A 17,629-nucleotide genomic window follows, 5' to 3' on the forward strand; every position below is an offset into this window, starting at 1 on the left:
GAGACATTATTAAGGGCACATGGGCAAACTATCCCTCTGCGTATCAAGTGAGGTCCCTCAGGATCAGTTCCACATTCAGTTCTGTTCAATATCTTCATCAGTGATTTAGAAAATGGCATAGAAAGTACCCTTATACCCTTATAAAGTTTGCAGATGATACCAACCTGGCAGGGGTTGCAAGTGCTTTGGTGAATTGGATTAAAATTCAAAATGATCTGGACAAATTGGAGAAAGGGTGTCAAGAAAATAGGATGAAATTCAGTAAGGATAAATGCAAAGTACTCCATTGAGGAAGGAATAATCAGTTGCACACATCCAAAATGGGAAATGACTGAGTAGGAAGGAGTACATCCATCATAGTGGATCGCAAACTAAATATGAGTCAACAGTGTAATACTGTTGCAAAAAAAGCAAACATCATTCTGGGATGTATTAGCAGGAGTGTTAGCAAGACATGAGAAGTAATTCTTCCGTTCTGTTCTGTGCTTATTAGGCCTCAGCTGGAGTATTGTGTCCAGTTCTGGATGCCACATTTCAGGAAGGATGTGGACAAATTAGAGCGGGTCCGAAGAAGAACAAAAAAAAATGATTAATGGTCTAGAAAACATGACTTATGAGGGGAGATTGAAGAAATTGGGTTTGTTTAGCCTGGAGAAGAGAAGATTGAGAGAGGACATGATAACAGTTTTCAAGTACATAAAAGGTTGTTAGAAGGAGGAGAGAGGTAAAATGTTCTCCTTAACCTCTGAGGATAGGACAAGAAGCAACAGGCTTAAATTGCAGCAAGAATGGTTTAGGTTGGACATTCGGAAAAGCTTCCTACCTGTCGTAGTAGTGACCGTGGTCCCAGTGGGGGCCAGCTATGGTCACTCAATTAAGGTGAACTACAAAGAATGGGGCAGCCAAACCCCCAAAAGCTGGTGGATATTCCAATACTTAGATTTACCAAGACTGCATAAAACAGCTTCTTTCTTACCTCATTGGTTACTCAGATGTCCAAACAGCACAGTCCCCTTAAAGTGATCCAGCCTCAGGCCTCCATCCAGGTACCTAAGTCAAAGATGATGATTTCTGAAAATCTTATTTCATCATATAAAAGAAAAGGTTCTACTAATCTCAAAGGCTTGGACACATTACCTCCCAGATATTCCAGATCTTACCCAAATAATGCTACTGCCAGTTCTTATTAACTAAACTAAAATTTATTAAAAAACACGAGAGAGAGAGAGAATGGTTAAAAGATCAATATACATACAGACATCAATTCATTGAGGTTTAGATTCATCGCAGCGATGGTGAGCTTTGTAGTTGTATAGAGTTCCTTTAGAATTTAGTTTGTAGGTTATAGTCCAATGTCCAAATATCTTATTCAGGGCATACCAGCATAACTGGGACCTCAGTCTTCCAACTCAAATTTCCTCTGATGAAGCTTAAGCAGATCTGAGATGACAGAATCAGGACCCAAGGATCTTTTATACAATTTAATGTCCTCTTTGACAAGTTGGGAGTTCCTCCAGGAACAAAATGTAATTAGGATGACTTTGAAGGAGGTCCATAACCGGAACTTAGCTATAGAATTAACATAAGGCAATTTACTTATTCCTCCACCATTCACAGATTATTTGCTATACATTTCAAAGAGAGATGAATACAGAGATATCCCATGTTTACAATTCATTTAAATGCTAGGATGTTCTTTTGATCTTTGAATTATCAGACTACAGCATAGACAGGGACTGTTGATTACATTATCAACCCTACTCCTGCATATGTAAATATACAAAGACACAAACATTATCTTCCCAGGCTTTGGAGGGTTATTTATTTTTCAGGATGTTTAACCCTTTCTGGCCATGCATCACAGTAGTTAAGCACTGGAATAAATTGCCAAAGGAGGTTGTGGAATCTCCATCATTGAATGTTTTTAAGAGCAGGTTAGACAAACACCTGTCAGGGATGGTCTAGATAATACTTAGTCCTTCCATGAGTGCAGGGGACTAGGCTAGATAACCTTTCGAGGTCACTTACAGTCCTATAATTCTATGTTTATAAAGTGGTTTGGGATCCTTACACACAGGCAGGAATCACTTCATCTACCACTGAAATGTAGCTCCCTTTAAGTTGAAACATACTTGCAGCAGCTCAACACAACTGTTTGGGACTGGAACTGAATAAGAATGAAGCAGCCACTTGAAACTGAATATTAAGTCATTAAAATGCAATTAATACTTTAACTGGAATTTAGCCAAAATATTGGGATTAATACTTATATTCTTGTGAAAAAGGCCATTGACCACAAGTGGTATAGACATTTTTACATGCTTATGTTTTTTCACATCTTAGCTTCAGTAGCACAGTGTCTCCTGACACCAAGCATTATCAGAGTACTGACTCAGAAGACAGAGTGCAACCTGCTGAATTGCCAGCACCACTTTCTGCAGCAGTGAGGTGTTTCTTGATGATCTCCCTTTTAAGTGCTTCACTCATTCTTATTTGTAAGAATCAGTGCACATTCTGAACCTTAGTTTCTCATGCTAAAGTTTTACATTTTGTTTCCTTTTCTTTAATAGTTCGCCCAACTATAATGAACAGTGGGAATCACCCGTTTGAAGTTGTTGTAACTCGAGGGAATAATGTTTCACTGGAGTGCAAAGTACAGGGTAACCCACAGCCAGCAATAACTTGGATGAAAGATGGTCGTACCCTTGTCAACGGGAGGAGAGTAGAAATACTGAATGATGGATATCTTCTTCAGCTGAAGAACGCCCAAGTGTCTGACACTGGCCGCTACGTGTGTGTGGCTGTGAATGTGGCAGGACTGACTGACAGGAAATATGATTTAAACATTCATGGTGAGTAGGAGAGATGAATGGAGCAGACAAGATAGACACAGATATGTTTTCAGGTTTACCCGGGGGAAGTAAGGAAACAGTTGTCATAATGATGTAGATGTTCCATTTGTGCCTATCACATGCTCGAGGCACATTACATAGATTAAAGCACAAATGTTATTTTGAAAAACAAAACAAATACAAATCTTCTAACCCCTAAACACAGCCCTCCTAAAATCAAACCAACCCCAGTCTCCATCCCAGCTTCATCCTAAAGGAAAAGCTGGGAAAATAGTCAGGTCTTGTGGAGCATCCTGAAGATAATCAGATTAGGGCTCAGATCCTCTAAGATAGGAAATGAGTGAGAAACCAAGAAAACTCTGCTGCTCGTCCTCACCTGATAAAACTAGGTGGATGTTAGCTGGGATGCACTGAAGAATCACAGCTGCTAAGGTGTTGCATGAGGATAGAGACAATTTCTTAAGTAGTCAGGATGCAAACCAGTTAGGACTTTACAGGTTAAAACCAAACCTTAAACTTCATCCAGAAATCAGCTGGCAGCCTATGCAAGTTATGGAGCACAAGTGTGTGTGTGCACCCAGCAAGAAGGAACAATTAATGAGCAGGCACTAGCTGCAATATCAGAATGGTTTCATTTATAGCCCCAGGTAGAGTACATTTCAGTAATCTAACTTCAGTGGCATGGGTTACAGTGTGTGTATCTGCATTTAAATGAAAAGCCATGGTATATGATTTCAAAAATCACTGTGTCCAGTCTGATTCAGAATGGGACTTTATCTACACTCTGACTATCCTTCCTGTTTCATCAGACACAGGTTATTTGACTACCGGGTTAGAGTAGCTACTGTAATCACTGGATGATGACGACTGAATATCATCACTAATATGGTCTGTTTGACAAGTATTCTGCCACAGATCCCACTGAAACATGAAGGTTTATGAACATCTTGAGATAACAGGAGCCATGCAGCCCATCTCCAATTCTAAAGTCTTCCTATAAAATGAGAAAGGGAAATGGCAACTAGATAAGAAAGGGAGAGAAAGAGAGAGGAAAAGATAGAAATTAAGTTGAAAGTGAAGAAAATATGTTTATTTCTGTAATTATTAAAAAAGAGAGGTGAAAATTACACTGGGGTTCTTTCTAGTTGGGAGCCTCTGGGGTGGCAAATTTTCTTTTTTTACTTCTAACATTTCTCTTATTTTATTATTAAACTTGAATGTATTGAAAAGAAAATTGTAAACTTCATATGCTCGCAGACTCAGATCTGTTCCTAAGCCTGAACTTCCTGCATGTAAGTGTGAAATGTGGAACCGTGCAAAACGTCGAATTATTCATCTTCCTAACAATGAAAAGCCAACAAGAGATTTACTATTGTTATTTAAATCCCTGAAAGGGGGGTTAGATCATATTTTTGCTTTTTTGATTAGAAAAAGTACAGTATTCTGTCAGTCTGACACAATTTTTCTTAACAATTCACTAGCTGTAAAATGGACATAGCAAGCAAAATGTAATATTGTGTACTAACTATGATTCTGAACCCATAAAAGGATCCAAGGGGATTGATAGAATCAGGTCCAAAAAGTTTGTATCTTCTGCCTTTGTGACATGATGTCTCAATAATATGAAGACTGAAAATGTTAAAATGGTGGTAATTTGCTACTATGTAACTCGAACAGAAAAATGAAGTTACTCTGCAACTGTGCAGTCCCATACTGGTAAGGATGGTTTTAGCTGCAGTGAATTAATTTGTTTGTTTAAAGAATGTGGTGTGTCTCATCCAGAAGTAATCTTAGTTATTTTTATTCAGTGTTATCAGGTGTGTTTTTTTCCTTTGTTTTGCTTTGTAGTCCCTCCAAGTGTTGTAGGTGACCTGGAAGTGCCTGAAAACATCAGCACTGTGGAGAAAAATCCTGTCACTCTGATTTGTGAAGCATCTGGAATTCCCCTGCCATCCATAACATGGCTCAAGAATGGAAGGTCTATCCCCTTGAATAGCTCTGTGAGAATTCTGTCAGGTACAGTTGAGAATCTGATATACTAACAACACAAGCAGAAATAGGAACTCTTGCTGAGTGCTTGTCCATTAAATAAAGAGCCACATAGCTTAGGGTCAGAGTGGCTGCAGCATTTATTAAATAGCCAGCTGAACCAAATCTGAACCAAGCAGAAAGTTCTTACCAAATTTCATTTAGAGCTATGCTAACTTGTGCAGATCTGAGAATCTCAGAGCTGTTGCAGTACATGGCTTGCAGCCCAGTATCCAATGGTGTGCAGGAGCTAGCATCTAAAGTGAGATCCCACTCTAGGATTTGGCAACCTGTTGATTGGTCCAACCTGGTAAGGGCCTATGCATAGGAACATTTATCTCCAGAGCCATTTCAAATGGTAACAGCTTACCTTGTGGATGCTGATAGGTGTGAGGCTCTCAGTGTGCATGTGCACCATGAAGTCAGTTCACTTAATCAAGCTTTTACCTCTGGATGATACTTTTTGTGGTTTTTTTTGGCAAGGACTCACTAACTGAGCATAAAACAGAATGAAAACCCAAATAAATAAGAGAACTTTTCCTTGAATATGTGTGGGTCTGCAGTGACTCTAAATACCAGAATCAGAGGAAACCTGCTTGTGTGCCCTTGGATTTAAAGTGGTAAATTCCTTTTTAACCTCAAAGCCAATCAGATCTAATCCCAGAGCAAACACAGAACAAGAAATTAAGGTGGTTTGACATTTGAAATTTGACATTTGAAATTAAGATAGAGCACCTTCTGATAAAAGCCAAAAAAGACAGCCCTTGGGCACACCATACAGCAGGTCATCAATATTGAAAGGAAGTACAGGATTTGGAGTGCCTAACCTATAGCCAGGCCTATGGGGAAACATGTCCTCTCACAAGGCAGAAAACTAGAAAAAAACTTGTTGCTTCTAGAGAAGCCCCATTACACTAAGGCAGGAGAAATGTCCCAGGCAATCAATGCTTATGACTTTGGGCTCTGCCATTGGCTGATCTGATTGGCCAGACATCTGAGTGATAGCTGCAGGTGCAATTGGGATCTTTGACTTCTAACCTCAGTCTGCTGGGGCCATCTAGAAAGGCCTGGCCCTTATACTTTTTTTCTGACGGGAGGATTGACACTAAGCGAGAGGACTGTGATTTCCATTCCAATGAACCACATTGCTCCAAGACTACAAAGAGGGGAGAGAGCAGCCTCCTGCATGACTGACACCTGCAGCATTACTCTACATGTGATTACTGTTTGGTAACTTCATATTTAAAATACATAATTGACTTAGCAGCTCTGTAACCAACAAAGGGATATATGGACCCAATTGAAAACACTTTGAAGTTGATGAGAGTCTTTGCATAGACTTGAGTTGGCTTTGGCTTAGGCCCTTTACAACATTGAAGTATTAAGGAATGACCTGTGCGAGGTTTGGCAGCTGAGTGTGGCTGGGAGAAATTGATAAAAGTTAGGATGCTTCTCTTAAGTTGGGTCTGCAAAACTGGACTGGAAATATAATGAGAAGTGAGTTTCATTAAGTTTCTAGTTCTTCTGGTTGGGCCAGTTGCATTACCCAAGGACAGCCCCTTTCTTGGGATTTCAGCCCCTCTGTTCTCAAACTTGCCCAGAACTTGGAAAGGAGCATGAACATGGAAAAATAATGGAAAACAAACAGAACCTTGTCAGAAGTTCAAAATAGTTTAAAACTTGAAACTGGAGATATGGAGGATATTTTTTTTTATCTGAAATAATTTTCCCATCTCTACACTTGAACATAAAAGGTTAGTCCTATTTCCAGTTGTATGTTCCCTTTCTTATCCACGGTGTGTATGAAAAAGGGTTTGGGTGTCTGGTTATTATGTGACATAAACCTTATTTTTTGGTCTGATGTTGGCTTTCTGTTGTATGGATGATATTGCCATCAGCTCAAACAACCTCTTTTGAGATCAGTTGTTTCCATTCTGTCCATTGATTGCTTCAACCCACTCTGATGTCACTAACTCCACAGTGCTCAGTCACTGCTGAGCTCAGAGAGATGAGCCATGGAAAGTCCTCAAGTTATTCTTGAATGTTGATGAAGAGGAAACTAACAACCCCGTGCCTTGTTTTCTTGTGAACTTTATATGCTGTTGTGTAATCACTCAGGAAATCTGCACAGAGTGGTGGTGAATTCTGTTTTTGTTTTGTTTTTTTTGTTGTTTTTATGGACCTTAGAGTTGGAGTTTTCTTTGTTTTTGCTTGTGAAGATGCTGAGGGAAGAATCCCTAAATTAATATCTTAAAATAGTTCACCCTTTAACTCTGATCTACAGAACTGAATTGCTTTGGCAAACACATGCTTTGTGTGGCAGGGGATCAAAAACTGATTGAGTGGCCCACACACTGCTTCCATTCACTCTGAATCCTCCTGTTTGTCCATGGTTTTTCTCATTTGGTTCCTTTAAAAAACATGGAAAAAACCATCACATCACATCTTCATGAAGATATATAATAGCTGTAGGAAATGGAACAGCTTTTAGTATGTTTTAGTATAAGTATAATGGGAGCAAACCCTGCCAGCAAAGCTGTGCAACTTTTGCTGTGCAAGTGTGGGGAGGACAAGATTCGAGGGAAGACACACAATCCTCTGCAGATGTTTGCTCAGTACACTGCTCAAAGGGTGTTGATGGAGGAGAAGTAATCAACTTAAGAAATTATCTTTTGCCTACTAAAATTGTTGCCTACTTTTATGGATAATACCTAAAATAATATTAGAATTAGAATATATTAGAGGACATTTAAAAAAATTGTCTTCTTAATTTATCCATTTGATAGCACCTTGTGTTTAGTACATTTGTTTTCCATATGTAGCCAGTGAGTTGTACGCCAAAGCACTTATATAGGTGATAGTCCCACTGACTCCAATGGGAATAGTCACATGATCAAAGTTAAGCACAGGCGTAAATACTTTGCTGGATTAAGGTCTGATCCTGCCCCAATGTAATCAATGGGAGTTTTGCCAATGATTTCAAAGGAAGCAGAATTGAGCCCAGTCAGTTTCTACTGTTAGAGAGTCTTTTTATATAGCATCAGGAGATAATTAATTTATTTTTAAACGTGATTGTAAAATCACAAAAATGGTTTGGATGCATTCATTGTGGGATTTTTGGCATCCTTTATTTGTTTGGGAAGCTATTTTAATACCTGTATATTCTTGTGGCTTTTCTCTTCAGGGGGTAGGACCCTGCGTTTAATGCAGACTAAAGTGGAAGATGCTGGTCAATATACCTGTATAGCAACCAATGCTGCAGGAGAAGCAAGGAAACATTTTGGCCTTTCAGTTTTAGGTAAGTATATGATTTTGATGAAAGTAGATAAAGTATTACACTGTATGTTTCACCAGCATATATATTCAAGTTTATACATAGTTCCTCTTAGGGCTTGTCTAGATGAACAGTTAGCGCGTAGCAAGCTGGATATGTATCTACAGTGCACTAGTGTGCTATGCACTGTCCATGTAAACCCTCCTACCATGTACTAAAAGTTCCCTAGAGCACTTTCATCTACTCTGCTTTGAAAAAATTCCCTAGTGTGCCACATGCTAGCGTGCTGTAGATTTACACCCCAAGTTGCTGTGTGCTAAATGTTCACTTGATAACATGATCTGAAAATCAATTTTAAACAAGTCAGACTTGCATGTAAACTGGCCTGATTTTATTTGAAAATTAATATCATTTAGGTGTGACAACATATAATGGAATCACTGATTACTTATTTTCAGTTTGTAAAAATTACAAGCAGTATACGCAGTAAACCATGTGAAACTTAATACTGTGAATCCATGTCATTCAGTGCCAGAGCTCAGAGAAACACTCAGGGTACAACCTCATGGGCACTGAACAAAATGTTTGTGCAAAACCCTTGTGAACTGAAACAGCCAAGTTTATACTACTTTCTATATAATAGAATAAAGAGTGGTTACAGGATAATGGTCTGCTGTAACATAATTGTAAAGGAAAAGCCCAGGCCTACCATGAAAATAAATGGTGGAGCTGAGCTGAAAGTGGAACCAAAACTTTTATCTGCAAAATCTGTGCTCCACTGAAAACCTTCCATAGCTATGACTTTATTTCTAGAAAGTGATTAAACAATGCATGCAGTAATGCCTGAGCCAGCCAGCACAGTTAAACAGGCTCAGATATAATGAACTTTGTAGTACAATTACCCAAAATGCTGTATTATATAATTTTGTCAGTCTCAAACTTTTTTTTTGTAAAAGTTACATTTCCCCCAGGAATGTACTTAAATTTGGGGTGGCACACTATTTCCAGATTAGTAGTCAGTATTATTTTTTAATCAGCAAGTAATTCTCAGGGATCCTGAAACTTGACTGACAATCACACCATTTGGCAGGATAATATTATAAACTGTTGCTTTTCTAAAGTGCTGAGCAATGTGTGCTCTCATTGACTTCAGCAGGAGTTGTGGATCTTCAGCCCTTCTGAAAGTCAGACCCTAAATGGTAATTATATTCTGTCCATTTAGGTTTATTTGATCAGCTCAGGCATGTGGAAAAATGTAAGAGGGATAAGCAGTAAAAAGTATTCATCATTTCACTGTTTTCATCAAATGGTTCTAATTTTAACAGAAACATGCCAATGATGGAATTGGGAACCTCGCTACAATAGTCTTCACTTGCCTTGAGCAGAAACGATAAGTGAAAACTATCTTAATTGGGTTACATGGAAATTTGCAGGATGGAAGCCTGTTCTGTTTTCCATTTTTGTATTTATTTTTGCATTCTAATAATTTATTCATATTTCAAAGGGCTCGTTATAGGAATTAAGCCATTAGGTACATGGAATATACTCCAAGTTAAACAAGTAAATGCTGTAAACAGAAGGTACCATAGAGATATTAACAGTCCATTCTTATACTGGCAGTCAAGCTGGCATTTTTTTTCCATAAATCACTTTGTAGCAGGCAAGCCAGGTTGTTCAGACACATTGGTGTGGAATTATTAGTATTATGTTTGCAAAATATTTGAGGTAACTGTCATATTTTTCTAAAAGTCTGGAATAATTTAGTGTTGATAATTTACTGAATTAATTTGGAGACAAGGTTTTGTTATGTGTGTAATTCTTTTTTTAAAATTTATTGTGAGCAGTAATAGTTGGCCCAACTTTCCTCAAACCAGTCCTGAGCTTGTCTGATTTCATCTGTCATTTTTTCCATGTGTCCCATTAATTTGTTTTTGTCTAGTCACATTTTAAAGTAGAACTCTCATAAAAGCCTTTTCAGCAGTGCTCATACACTCAGATTAAGAGGGTTTGGCCCTAATTTCATCACATTTGGCAAGGATGTGCCATGTATTAGCCATGTCTGCTTGTCCACTGACCTTATCACCATGGTTGAGTCTGCCAGTAACCATCACCCCACTAAGCACGTTGTGCAGAGGATAAGTTTTAGCCACTGACTATGAAGTAGTTTCTCCAGCTTTCAGCCCATAGTTTGAGTTGTAGGCTTGATTTATTTTTGTTCTCCTGCTTTCATTTTAAACTCTTACTCCTTATCAGGTGCTTAAGATCTGATCTAATTTACTATTTTCTCATCAGTTTAAAGTAGAGTCTATATCTTGAAATGTTTTTTAAAAATTAATGTTCACTTCCAAATTACTGGTAACACAGCTAGATTGTGTGAAAGCAAAATATTCACTTCCTGTCTTTCTGGTGCATCTAGCTATCTGGAATCCAGTCCTACTGTGATGGTTCGATCACAGAGATCCCCCTTGGGACTGTCACCTGACATGCTGAAATTATGTCGAGCCCATTTTCCCTGCCAGCTTGGGATGCCAGAACCCTGCCTTGTTGAGCCAGACACACTAGCCTGCTGCAACACAGACCCAGGATCTGAATGAGGCCCCAAAGCTGCAGGCTTTAACTGAAAACCACTCAGCAGGTTACCTATTTCCAACACCCAGACACTCAGTTCCTAATGGGATCCAAACCCCAAATAAATCTGTTGTAGTCTGTATAAAGCTTATACAAGGTAAACTCAAATTGTCTGCACTTTATAACACTGATAGAGAGATATGCACAGCTGTTTGCTCCCCCAGTATAAATCAATTACTCTTTGTTCATTAATAAACAAAAGTGATTTTATTAAGTATAAAAATTAGGATTTAAGTGGTTCCAAGTAATAACAGACAGAACAAAGTAAGTTACCGAGCAAAATAAAACAAAACGCGCAAGTCTAAGCCTAGTACATTAAGAAACTGATGACAAGTAAAATCTCACCCTCAGAGGTTTTCCAATAAGCTTCTTTCACAGACTAGACACTTTCCTAGTCTGGGCCCAATCCTTTCCCCTGGTACAGTCCTTGTTCCAGCTCAGGTGGTAGGTAGAGGATTTCTCGTGACTGCCTCCTTTGTTCTGTTCCACCCTTTTATAGCTTTGGCACAAGGCAGGACTCTTTTGTCTCTCTGGGTCCCCATCCCTCCTTCTAAATGGAAAAGTATCAAATTTAAGCTGGATTCCAGTATCATGTGACATGGTCATATGTCCTGTGAGACCCTCAGCCTCTTCCTGGGCTGGCCTACACATACACAGGAAGGTTTGCAAGTAAACAGAGCCATTTACAGCCAATTGTCCTGGTCAATGAGAGCCGGCAAGCTTCCAAACCACCATTAATGGCCCACACTTTACATATTTACAATAGGACCTCAGAGTTATATTTCATATCCCTAGTTTCAGATACATTCATAGAAACAGGATGAACACACTCAGTAGATTATAATCCTTGTAATGATACCTTACAAGAGACCTTTAGCATAAAGCATATTCCAGTTACATTATATTCACACTCATAAGCATGTTTCCATAAAACATTATGGAGTGCAATGTCACACCTGCACTATTTGGGTTTACATGAGGGTAGAATTTGGTCCCTAGTTCATCATCTTCTCTTCCTTCCCAGTTATGAAGCTCTCTCTCTAAATCCCTTGTTATACATCAGAGAACCTAACCAGTCCTCCTTATAGCCATGTTGCCTCCTCTTCTTCAGCCTCTGTGCTTTATTACTGCTCTGAGTCCCAACTCCTTTTTCCTTTGCCCCAATACTAAAAAATGCCCTTCATTTAAAGACGTAATTGCTTCTCCAAAACCATAGAGTTAACTGTGTTGCGCTTTTCCCAACAATAAATGAAGCATATCGTGCCAATGAGGTGGCTCACAAATGGGAGTTAGAGGTTCACAGCTTGCCTCCTGTCATTGTTAATCATGTTGGTGCACATACTAATGAACCAGTTTTCATGTGCCTTGTCTATTTATGCACAGTACTGAAAACATAGGAGTTGTTTCCAGGAAATCAGTCTCTAAAGATGCAGATGAATGAGAGTGAGTGTGGGTAGCAGTGGTGCAAACATTATTGTCCTGATTCTAGTTTTGCTTCTTCTGGCATAAACCAGGGATTGCTCTCCTGAAATTAGTGGGGAATTACACTACTGTGAGTAAGAGAAGGATTTCTTGTTTGTATATAATTTGCACAGATGTGTGTTTTCTGTATGCACACAGGTGGTTAGAAATAGAACAGACTTTGGGTCAGACTGCAGGTCGACCTTAGAGCAAGTGCTCAAGTGGTAACAGAGGTCATGAGCAGATTCTCTCCTGTGTTCCCCTGCATGGTTATTCACAAATGTAGTCCTTGTATTGAGTGTGCAAGGATTGCTCCTCACCAGCATGTCACAAAAGGACAAGCCATCTCAAAAGGAGCAAGCAGGGGAGATTGAGGTGGGGGTGCTGGCTGGTTGCAGAGTGGAACATTTTGTTACCTGTAAATCCTGCTGGGGTATCGTAACTCTTTGCTGTTGCCAATGTGGGCCTGTTCCTAGTAGGTCTAATTAAGCCAGTTGTTATTTTTATATGAAAGAAACAATACGTTCAGACAGAGACAACGTCTTCGGATAGGACTACATTTACTACATTGGCGCAGCTGCGCTGCTGTTGTAGCACTTTAATGAAGATACTCTAAGTGAACGAGTGAGAGCTCTCCAATTGGCGTAATTAATCCATCATCCCGAGAGGCAGTAGCTAAGTCAGCAGGAGAAGCTCTCCCACCAACATAGCACTGTCTAAACAGGGGATTGTGTCGGTATAACTACAGCACTTGGGTATGAATTTTTCACACACCTGAGTGATGTAGTTATACCAATATAGGTCTGTAGTGTGTTATATTTAAATTTGGTGTAACTAGCAGTGTGTAATATTATGCCTTTTTTCTCCCTAATAGTGCCCCCAGGAATTGTGGGTGAGAATAAACTGGAGGATGTGAAAGTGAAAGAAAAACACAGTGTTACATTAACTTGTGAAGTCATAGGTAAGGCTTTGCAATGTCACAATATGTTCCCTATTCAACAGCTAAACTCACAGCAGCTTGGGGTGTTTGTTAGTTGTCCACATTCCTGACCACAGTTGTTTGAGTGCATGTGTACAAAGAGCTGAAAGCCAGAATTTGGCTCTGAGTTTTATCTTGACTGTTCTTTTTTAAATGTTTTAATATCACTGTCAATGGGGTGGTTTTTTTAAATGAAGGTTATTTACTGAAAACACATTAAGAGAAATATCCTATAGAACTTAAACTATAGAAAGGTTCTTTCTATTTTTTTAAACATCCTGTAGAATTTAACAGAAAGTATATCCCTGTTATGTACAAAGTAATGCACATCATAAAACATAATCCCAACTATACATATAAAATGATGGAGTCTAAATTAGCTGTTACCATTCAAGAAAGATTTTGGAGTCACTGTGGATAGTTCTCTGAAAACGTACGTTCAGTGTGCAGTGGCAGTCAAAAAAGCTAACAAAATGTTGGGAACCATTAGCAAAGGGATAGATAAGACAGAAATGTATTCTCTCTCTCCGTATATATAACCTCCATGATATGCGCATATCTTGAATACTGTGTGCAGATGTGGTCACCCCATCTCAGAAAAGATGTACTGGAATTGGAAAAGGTACAGAAAAGGCAACAAAAATGATTAGGGGTATGGAGCAGCTTCCATATGAGGAGAGACTAAGAAGACTGGGACTTTTTAGCTTGAAAAAGAGACTAAGGTGGGATATGATAGGTCTATAATATCATGACTGGTGCGGAGAAAGTAAATAAGAAAGTGTTAATTACTCCTTCTCATAACACAAGAACTAGGGGTCACCAAATGAAATGAATAGGCAACAGGTTTAAAACAAACAAAAGCAGGTCTTTCTTCATACAGTGCACAGTTAACCTGCGGAGTGCTTTGGCAGAGGATGCTGTGAAGGCCAAGGCTAACAGGGTTCAAAAAAGAACTAAATAAGTTAATGGAAGATAAGTCCATCGATGACTATTGGGCAGGGATGGTGTCCCTACCTTCTATTGCCAGAAGATGTGAATGGGCAACAGGGGATTGGATCACTTGGTGGATTACCTGTTCTGTTTATTTTCCTCTGAAGCATCTGGCATTGGCTACTGTTGGAACTGGATACTGGAATAGATGGACCATTGGTTTGACCCAATATGGCTGTTCTTATAAAATTCTAGAGGATGGTTAAAAAACCTATAGAGCTATAGAATATGTATTCTATAGAATGTTCTTAAAAGGGAGATTAAGTGGACACATGAAACTGCTCTTTTCTATTGTTCAGTAACTTTTCATTTTCTAGAGGCTACAGTAATTACCACTTACAATTAATCGTGTTTTTATTAAGGGAATCCTGTACCACAGATTACATGGGTAAAAGATGGTCAGCCTCTTACCCACGATGGAGATCACCAGATTCTGTCCAGTGGACGTTTTCTTCAAATCACCAACACTCAAGTTTCTGACACAGGGAGATATACATGTATTGCATCCAATATAGCTGGTGACAAAAGCAAAAGTTACAGTCTCAGTGTACTTGGTAAGTGATTGTGCTGGTTATCTAAAGCAGGTATTAATCTCATTGAAGGGTAGATATTCATGCTGGAGTGGCTCTAACAGTTAATTACAACAATGTCTAATCTACCTGACTAGAGTTAAATACTTACAACTGTATACTTGCTAACGTATTTAATATTAATAAGGCACTTATACCTTTAAGAAGAAACAAGTTAGGTAGGAAAACAGGAAGTTAGAACAGGAATTAATCTACATATAGATTGAACAAAACAGTGCATTGTTTTGTGTTTTACAGAAGAAATGTGTTGAGGACACCATTGAGGGAAACATTGTTTCATAAAAACTCAGACCACCTGTTATTTTATTATGATGGTTATCACGTTACAGACTACAACTAATACAGTAGAGTTTCTTTACATACTCTCATATCCTGCCCCATATCCCCTGCCTAGCAATAGCTTTCAGGAAGATCAGACAGTAGGCCTGCTGACCTCTAGCCAATAATAGTCCTTGGGAGGTGGTGGGGTAGCCTTCTTCCCTTCCTTCCCGCCCTCCCCCCCCCCCCTTTGACAGGCTCTGTGAACATACGCTGAATTTCAACTTCAGGACAAAACAAGAAACCAGATAGAACTTCATGTAGTGCTATCGGACTTTTGCCTGGTTCTGGGTTTCATTGTGAACAGTTCACACATGCCCAGTAGTGGTGCACATCCACTTATTTAAGTTAGAACCAAGTCCCTAAACAGGATATTGAATTTTCTTTATAAAGAGGTTTCAGATAACACCAGCAGTTCTCCATTTAGAAGTTACTGTAGCCTTAAATTGCTTCTAATGGCTGTCAGTTCCATTGCTGAGGATCTTCTTATTGCTTCCTAGTGTCTCCAACCATTGCGGGTACAGACAGTCATGGCAGTGCAGAAGACGTCACTGTTATCCTGAATAGCCCCACATCCCTGACTTGTGAGGCTTATTCATATCCACCAGCTACAATTACCTGGCTCAAAAATGGAGCTCCACTGGAATCTAACAGAAATATCCGAATTTTGCCAGGTAATTTTTTTATTCTTAAATAAAATAAATATTTTGTCACTTATCAGATGACACATTCATAAATCAAAGCAATTAGTTGTAATAATAGCATCACTTTGTACTTCTGTAGCATTTTTCATCCCAGGATCTCAAAGAGTTTCACAACCATTTTTATGCTTTCATATAATATTTATCCCTTTGCTCTGTAAAAGATGGTGGTGAGACAAGTTAAGTGCACAGTTACAATGTAACTAAAGTTAAGTGGTAACAACATAACAACATGGTAACTTCATTTGAAGTAACCCACAGTAACCCACATCACCACTATCGCTTGATAACTTTAAAATGTATTCATTACCATACTACATCATATCCATATTAAAAAGGCAATTGAATGACTTATAGAAATTTTCAGTTTACCTCCTTAATTACCTCCCAATTTTTTTTTATTGTTTCTTTAAGCAAACACAGCAAGCAGCAAATATTTGGCCACGCTTCTGAAACCCCAAACCATGTTCAGGTTTTGGCAGACTAATTTCAGCTTTTCAATTAAAAAAACCACGACAAATTTTGAAGGAAAGCAGACATTGTCCGTGATTTTTTCTGCTTTTTAAAAACCCCTAGTTCTCGATCCAAAAAAAGTTTTGATGGAAAATATTTGTCTCAAAACTGGGTTTGTGCTGAAATGCGGAAGGTTTTTAAATGTTTATTTTTCCCAGGGCTGCCTTGGGGGGGGGCAGTGGGGCAATTTGCCCTGGGCCCCACAGGGGCCCCCATGAGAATATAGTATTCTATAGTATTGCAGCTTTGTTTCATGGAAGGGGCCCTTGAAATTGCTTTGCCCCAGGCAGCAGCAGAGACCCTATCCCTCCACCCAAAAAAGAAAAAAAGAACAAGCAAATACAGTACTGTACTGTGTTAAATGTAAAGTACTAAAAAAATAGAGAGCAGCATTTTTCTTCTGCATAGTAAAGTTTCAAAGCCATATTAAGTCAATGTTCAGCTGTAAACTTTTAAAAGAACTGTAACATTTTGTTCAGAGTTATGAACATTTCAGCATTACAAACAACTTCAAGGTACTCATAACTGAGGTTCTACTGTAGCATTTTTTATAGCTTATTAGTAGCTTGCCATCAAGAAAGTTACAAAGTAATTGTCCTTTTGTTGAATTATCTCTTGTCTAGCCCTTTGTGGGCATATGAAATAAGGAAAAGTTTTTCTGGTAAGAATGTAGGTAATAATGAAAATGAATGTTACACTTTTGTTACACTTCGCTATTGGTAATTTTGTACCTGTGGGAGGAAATATGAGCATTACTAGTATGTGGGAATTAAATGACTTCACTGGGGAACAGTTCCTAAGAATGCAGGCTGAAGGGAGTTTTAGCCAGTTTAAATTGGGGTTGTGCTCTGAGAATGTAGTGAGTATAAATCACAAGCAAGCATGAATTTGTGAGAAGGAAACTGATGCATGCTGAAGTGTACAGGCAATTTGAGTGAATTGCATATCTGGAGTCTCAAATCCTGTTAATTCACTAATATTCACAATGTTTCACATAAGTGTATTATCTTTTCTCTATTCTCCACACTGATCATCTTTTCACTTGAAGTACAGTGCTGAAACTAAACTACAGAACAGTGCCTCAGATCCAGCCCTATATATAGAATTAGTGCATTTTTACTTGTTCACAGAAGAGAGAAGGTGAAGCACAATTATTCAGACAAAGCACAGGACCATAAATCAATTCACGTTCAGAACTGCTTTAACACTTTTCATAGGAACTATGTCACATACCTAGTCAAGGAGAGAGTGAGCCCATACCCAGTTCAGATACTGTACATCCATTATTACATAGT

The 17,629-nt window shown here is 38.7% G+C and overlaps 1 protein-coding gene across 1 annotated transcript in view; it reads left to right on the plus strand.

Annotated features, from left to right (window-relative positions):
• The window catches only part of HMCN1 (hemicentin 1), a 316,507-nt gene that overhangs the window by 209,394 nt on the left and 89,484 nt on the right, over positions 1 to 17,629 (plus strand). The window contains exons 45-50 of the mRNA XM_050961493.1: positions 2,571 to 2,852; positions 4,701 to 4,868; positions 8,065 to 8,178; positions 13,118 to 13,204; positions 14,575 to 14,766; positions 15,621 to 15,794. Of these exons, the coding sequence (XP_050817450.1) occupies positions 2,571 to 2,852; positions 4,701 to 4,868; positions 8,065 to 8,178; positions 13,118 to 13,204; positions 14,575 to 14,766; positions 15,621 to 15,794 (1,017 nt within the window). The remainder of the gene's footprint in view (positions 1 to 2,570; positions 2,853 to 4,700; positions 4,869 to 8,064; positions 8,179 to 13,117; positions 13,205 to 14,574; positions 14,767 to 15,620; positions 15,795 to 17,629) is intronic.

The sequence above is a fragment of the Gopherus flavomarginatus genome, chromosome 7 (genome assembly GCF_025201925.1).
Source record: "Gopherus flavomarginatus isolate rGopFla2 chromosome 7, rGopFla2.mat.asm, whole genome shotgun sequence".
In the NCBI taxonomy this organism is placed as follows: Eukaryota; Metazoa; Chordata; order Testudines; family Testudinidae; genus Gopherus; species Gopherus flavomarginatus.